The sequence below is a fragment of the Diplotaxodon limnothrissa genome, linkage group LG13, assembly GCF_057381915.1.
Source record: "Diplotaxodon limnothrissa isolate DT_005_m linkage group LG13, D_limnothrissa_male_GT1.1, whole genome shotgun sequence".
Taxonomy (NCBI): domain Eukaryota; kingdom Metazoa; phylum Chordata; class Actinopteri; order Cichliformes; family Cichlidae; genus Diplotaxodon; species Diplotaxodon limnothrissa.
The window spans coordinates 18,679,311-18,685,891 of NC_140608.1; the positions used below are offsets into that span (position 1 = coordinate 18,679,311).

Sequence of the window (6,581 nt, forward strand, 5' to 3'; positions counted from 1 at the left end):
TTTATTACGTGCAAGATTCAAACAGAACAACGCTGTATCACTTTAATGCTAGGCCATAACAGATGTTTGATTTCACCATTAGCAGCGTGATCATGTGTGCCACATTTTTAATAATTACATGAACTGTAAACAGGAGCACTTCCTGTATTCAAATTGGGGTCACATGTAGGACAAATCATCAAAGAACTCCAAGGAACTCTCTTTTCAGACAATAGTAAAGAAATCTTTATTCTCATGGCATGGTGTTCAACTTAAAAAAAAAACAAAACAAAAAACTCCAGCAAATGAGCCCTGATCAGGGAGTTCATAAAAACACTGGATTTTATTCTAGTGGTGTTCCACCAATGGCAAGCTTCCACCGAGGGTCAGAGTGGAATTTTCCACCAGTAGGAGGAAACAGGAGTCATCAATATTTATCAGACTGAAACAAAAATTAAATAAGCAACACTAGACAGCATCAACCACAGACAGTGATTTAAGGCATTCTTGAAGACAAAGTTTTTTTTTAAAGTAGTTAAAATCCAAGTCCTCGGTTGAATCAGGGTATTTGGTGGCCTGTCATTTATAAACCCAAAAACCTTCCTTTTGGCTAATACTCCTTTGTCATGTCTTCTGTGGTCACTTCCAAAGGTTTGTAGAGCAGATGGGTTACATTGATGCAAACCTAATTGGTCTCTAACCTGTGCATGTGTTTTCATATGGGTTCATACATGAACTGTGTTTAGAGCTTAATGAATAAAGGACAAATTTAAGTGTAAAATATCTTAACTTTGGTTTACAATACAAAAACTATGAAATTAAAATTCAATCTCAAGATATTTAGTGTAGCTGTTAAAAGGGGAATTCTGCTCCACACGTTAAACATAAGTAAACAAGCTTTAGGTCAGTCGATGCAGCAATGTACAGCGTTGTGTGACGAAAACAAAAAAGAATCAAGTATAAAGTAAATAAATAAGCCATTATAAAACCAGAAGACATTTCACGTGTTTCAATATTTCACATGTTGCACACACTAAAGGAGCTGAAAGAAGGAAAGTAAAGGTAAAAATTGCTCTAACTGGCAGTGAGTCAATAAAACATCTGTAACCTCCAGAATCTGCTTGATAGTTCTTGATACGTACCTCACCTGCTGCCAGGAACCCGTCTCCGTCTAACGTATCACCTAACATGAGAGTTGCTGGACCAGTTTACCGGTTGGTCTTCTCATTTGGCTGCAGTTATTATCACTTCACATTGAGAGGTTCAAACCTTTGCCCCTTTTCTGTGTTTGGATGTTCTCCGCGTGTCCCTGGTTTTGTCCCAGCCTTATTCCACACTGCACAAGCATGAATGCTCAGTCAGAGAGATGATTCTAAATTAGCGTTAGCTGCAGCTGTGAGTGCGAACAGTTGGCCCGCGCCTCTGTGATAGCAGACAGACGGTAACCTGTCCAGGCTGCCTCTCACTCAACACGATCCCCACCATAAACCAACTCAGACAAACAACATTATAAAAAAAACTTTGTAGTTTGTATTATTGCACATTTATAATCTGAAAATCCGGCCATATTTTCAAACTCTTAGCCGTAAAATATAATAATATAAAGTGTACGCCCTAGAGACCTTATTTTCTAGGTGAGAGAGTATCGAATTATTTGGTTGTTCCTGTAAATCTATTCACCTTTCAGGATATTTAATACCTCAACATACCTTCAGCGGACCGTGGCAACAAATGAGAACTGTTTCTGCTTCCTCTGAATGGAAACTCAATTCAGCTATGAAACTATAGTTACCCGATTCTTTATCACCTCCCGGAAAGCTTTTTGACACCCAAACAATAGCCTGACACAAATCCAAGTTACACTGAAATAAGAGGACCAAGGTAGACTCTGTCAAAGCCTATTTTGTCCTCTGATCATTGTGGCATACAGTACAGGTGCTCAGAGTTTTCCTTTCACCCCCTTTTAAAATAAATTGCCCTCATGTTTTCTTTTAGTCATCGTGCAGTCCGAGGGCCAGCAACATCGGAAGCCCCACACCGATGATGAGGGTGAGGCTCTCCAGGAGCCCCAAGTGTCTCTGCTGGTGGGCTTCGGCTCCAGACTGCTGCTCGGAGTCCAAGGGCAGCTCATCAGTCCTGCTGCTGCTGATCTCAGGGAGAACATGCACCGTGGCCACATAGAGAAACGTCCCCGCTGAGAAGAGCATTCCCACTCCCGTTGCACTGAGCTGATTCTCAGATGAGCTTCCAGACTGCAGACACAGCACACATCAAGTTAAATAACTCAGACCCAGCAACCGTCTAGTCACTGGGATTTAATGCATCTCCTTTCAAGCAGACACGACAGTCAGATTGTGCTTTCTTACTGCATATAATATGAAGTAAGTGGCAATAGCAACTATAGGCGCTGCAGCTGAAAAGGCCAGTAAGTGTCCCTGAATGAACTTCTTCTCGAGGCCTCCGTGCATCAGAAAGGAGACCAAGCCAAAAGCGGCGGGCGCCTAAACAGGAGACGGGAAAGACGGTCAATGGCATCGTGCTCGTCACCCAGACATCTGTTCATTTCAATGAGCCGTTCTCTCACCTTGTGCAGAATCACAGCAAAAAACACTACAACTTGTACTGTCACTTGACCTGTAGCCACAGCAGCACCCAGAGCAAATCCATCAGCTAAAAGCAAACAAAGAGATTATTACTCTATGGTACAGCTACTTCTTTTATGTGGATTTGTATAGGTCTCCGGTCTTTAAGATCTGCATCATGGATGATTGTTGTTTGATTTGTGACTGCTGTCAAGCTTGGTTGTCCCCGTTTAAATAACTGTAAAGTTAGATCCTGCAGGCTGTGCTGCAGAATCACATGCTGAGTCACACGGGGGCATAAGGAACGTTTCCTTATAAACTTTCCACCCCTGTGACCTCGAAGCCAGTGAAACCGTGCGTCTCAAGCAAAAGCAAGAGAATAAATATGCAGAGGAGAGGTTTGGCTGTGTCACGTACCTGCAGCGTGAATAACCAGGCCCAACGTGGCTGTGAAGTGGACGCTGTTGGACAAACAAGTCGTCTGGTCTGAAATTAGACATCGCACACGCTGAGGTGGTTAACAAATCTGTGGAGGCAACACTCTGCAATGTAAAGCTGGCGTGAGAGTTCTGATAACTTGCCGCGTGTGGAAAGGTAGCTTCCTATCTGATCGACGACAAACATGAAGGTGAACCCGAGCGTCAAAGCCACCCCAATGAGGAACCGAGGTGGGCCTCTCTCTGCCACGGTCCCATTTTCTTTACTGGAATTTAGACCGGATGACACATCAGAGGATGACGCTGGAGACGGAAGATGAAGAACAGAAAGAGCTTTTGATGAGCTTGTTTTTGTTGTTTTTACAGAGAGCAGCTTTTTCATCTGCCACCTGCCTCATCAATCATCTGGAGGCTACAATCAAACACATGCAAATTTGGTGGGTTAGCACACCCACATAAACACAAAGCTTGCACAGCAACCATTCTGCTTCGTTGTCATGTGCATGTTTGAGCTTTCCTGCTCACCTTTCCACGAGTCTTCCAGCAAACCCACTCCCTCTGGGATGGTGATGGCCAGCGCTGTCCCACACAGCAGACCTGCCCCCAGGATGGAAACGAACTGCAGGCTTTTCTAGGGTTAAGACACGTGATTTCAGCAGATGACTGAGATTCCCCTCACAAGTTCTAGTTGTTCAGCAAGTTTCCAAAACAACAGCCTTGCACATTATGAAGGCACGACAAATAAGACAAGATGAAGTAGATCCAGACAGTCCGCTATAAACAAAGACTGTGGGAAATCACTTACCTCAGACAGTCTGAACAACAGTGGGATGAATCCGAGGAGAAAGGAGCCTACAAACATCGCCACAGATATAAATGTAATAATCAGCCCTCCGTCCATGGCGACGACTTCTTCCTAACACAAGTATTTACCCGGTTCGCCCCTTTGCTTTCATTTCAGCGTTAGCTCCTACTGAGATCCGGGACGGTGTGCGTTCTCATTGGGTCGCTGGAGTTTAATCTCTACCATCAGACAACACCAGAATGCTGTTCTGCCTTTCCACGTCGCACCGCCGTGGCCGCCCCCCTCGTTTGCTACACAGCTGCTTCCCAAGCAGCAGCACCAAGTGTCCGACAGCGAGAACTGCAACCTGAGTGGAAGCAAAACTCCATTCCTCTGTGCCCCAGTTAAACATAACCCAGGCCGGTTTTGACAGGGTGGGTTAAAAGGTATTTTCTGGAGAGGTTTTACGCGCCCATCCTACACTGTAGGACAACAAAGGCGTTAATTGCATCTTTTAGGGCTTCGATTGCGCAATTGTTCACCACCCGTTTTCAGTTTGGAGTAAAATCTCAATCTCAACAAAGTACTCCCAGACCACACTAAGTGGACACTATAAAGAGCACAGTGAGTGTGTTAAAGACGAATTCCTTCACAACGCGAGGCTCCTGATGGAAGAAGAGGGAGTGTAGGTCACTGGCAGGACAGGTTACATAAGAAGTCGATACACTCCTTTTTGCATACCACTAATATAGTTTAGTACGTAAGTAAAGTTGGTAAGTTTTATGTCAATTGCTATTAAAATAAAGCACTGTGCAACAATTAAAACACGCTATCAAAAGAGAGAGTAAAACACAAGAAAATGTATAGAGGGCCACAAGTGCCAAAATAAATTACATACAAATTAAAGAATTAAATTTCATTTATTCATTGAAATTGGAAATAATTCTTATAAATGAAATGAACAGATGTTTAATTATTTAAATATTTATTCATTTTCAATTTAAATTAATTCACTACACATTTAATTAATATGTTATTTTCTGTATTGGCCTGCCATACAGTTCAAAAGTGAGAAACAGATTGAGACAGAAAGGTGCTTTAGTTTGAGTGTTTCAGAAATGGCTGAATAACCATCTCTGGGGTTTACAGAAAATGGTCAGAAAACGAGAAGTGAGCAGCAGTTCTCTAAATGAAAATGTTTTGTTGATGTCTGAGCTCAAAAGGAGAATGACCAGGCTGCTTCGAGCTGACAGGAAAGCAGTAGCAGCTAAAATAACCACACGTTACAGCAAGCACAAGACCAAAGTGGGCGTCACTTCTGTCGGCTAAGAACAGGAAACTGAGGCTACAGTTTGCACAGGCTCACCAAAATTGGACAATAAAAGAAGGAAAAAAAAAAAAGTTGCCCGCTGGCGAGTCTTGATTTCTGCTGAAACATTTGGATGGTAGAGTTAGAATTTGGCATAAACAACGTGAATGCATGGACCCATCCCGTCTCATATCAAAGGCTCAGAGGTGGTGGTGGTGTATTTTTTTGGGCACACTCTGGTACCAACTAATCCATTTAAACAGCACTATCACGTCAACACGGACCAAAACCTTTGAGTAATGTTTCCAGCACCTTGCCGAATCTGTGCTACGAAGAATTAAAGCAATTCTGAAGGCAAAAGGGGGTCCAACCCAGTACCAGTGAGGTATAACTAATGAAGCTGCTGCTAATTGACCAAATAAACCTGCAACAGCAAAACCCCGATTGTATAGAACTGAACACAAATCCAGCTTTCATGTGCAACTGAATAAAATAAAATTATAATATCAGAAAGATATTACTTTAAATTCCTCTACCACTGGACGATTGAACAGAAACTCTTATCATCAACTAAGCTGATTAAACACATTTATTGTTGAATGAACTCAGGGGAAGTACAGAATATGTCTGTACAGACAGACCAATGGAAAGAATGATAAACGAGTAAGTCGAATGTTGAGATATGCCATTGTTACTCTCAATATCTAGAATGATCTAAACCTAAAAAAGGCAAAGCACAAACAGAACAAACAAAACATTGTGACTGTGCACTTTTTGAGATGCAGAGACAAACAAGCCCACAACCTCCGTTAGAGATCTGTTTAAAAAAAAATTACAACCCCATTATTTGCATTAAGTTTATACAGATCTTACAAAGATAGTACAAAAGAAAAATCCATCATTACAGAAATCACTGAAACCATGAGACTAACAAACGTAGATCTATAAGCAAATTAAATACAAGAGCACTGGGCTGGACAGCAGTAAGGTTGAATACAGTATAAAACATCTGGCTTAGTGAGAGAACCGTCCCATTAAAGTTGCTTAAATACAGAACCACTCGTATCCTACCTTCATCTCACCAAATACGATATATTTAACTACATCCAGTGCTTAGTGGAGACATGGAAATGTTAGTTGAACTGAGATTAGAGTTACTGGAAAAGATGTGTTACCTGTGCTGACACATTCAGACAGTTCAAGCCAGCTCAGAGGTATATTTAAAAAACAAACAAACAAAAAACAAACGAAATCACCTAATCGTGATGCAAAGAGCACAGGAATCAGCGGTGTCATACAATTGTCTTGTTAGTACCATGATGATGAACCTATACGTGGTACAAATACACCAAGATGTGCCCTTCTCCATCAGTCATACAAGTGGAAGATCAGTTAGCGCACATTTATTTTGTCTATGGTTCCAAAAGCTGGTACAAAACGTGTTTTAATATGATCCCATATCATTAAGTCAACAGACAGCAGTTGTGCTT

The 6,581-nt window shown here is 41.9% G+C and overlaps 1 protein-coding gene across 1 annotated transcript; it reads right to left on the reverse strand.

Annotated features, from left to right (window-relative positions):
* Positions 1–1,662: 1,662 nt before the first annotated feature.
* Positions 1,663–4,136, reverse strand: LOC146620160 (zinc transporter ZIP9). Its single transcript, XM_085368807.1, has 7 exons — positions 3,804–4,136; positions 3,524–3,629; positions 3,143–3,301; positions 2,979–3,047; positions 2,564–2,649; positions 2,346–2,480; positions 1,663–2,231 (listed from the first exon to the last, which is right to left on the reverse strand). The coding sequence occupies exons 1-7, from the start codon at positions 3,897–3,899 to the stop codon at positions 1,971–1,973; spliced, it is 912 nt and encodes a 303-aa protein (XP_085224933.1). The 5' UTR covers positions 3,900–4,136; the 3' UTR covers positions 1,663–1,970.
* Positions 4,137–6,581: the final 2,445 nt, after the last annotated feature.

Excerpts from the sequence above, each read along its gene's own strand:
- LOC146620160 (XM_085368807.1), bottom strand. The coding sequence starts at position 3,899 with ATGGACGGAGGGCTGATTATTACATTTATATCTGTGGCGATGTTTGTA. Across the intron at positions 3,302-3,523 it reads GCTGGAAGACTCGTGGAAAG|CGTCATCCTCTGATGTGTCA; the intron begins GTGAGCAGGAAA and ends TTCCGTCTCCAG. Across the intron at positions 3,048-3,142 it reads AAGCTACCTTTCCACACGCG|ACCAGACGACTTGTTTGTCC; the intron begins GCAAGTTATCAG and ends GTCTAATTTCAG.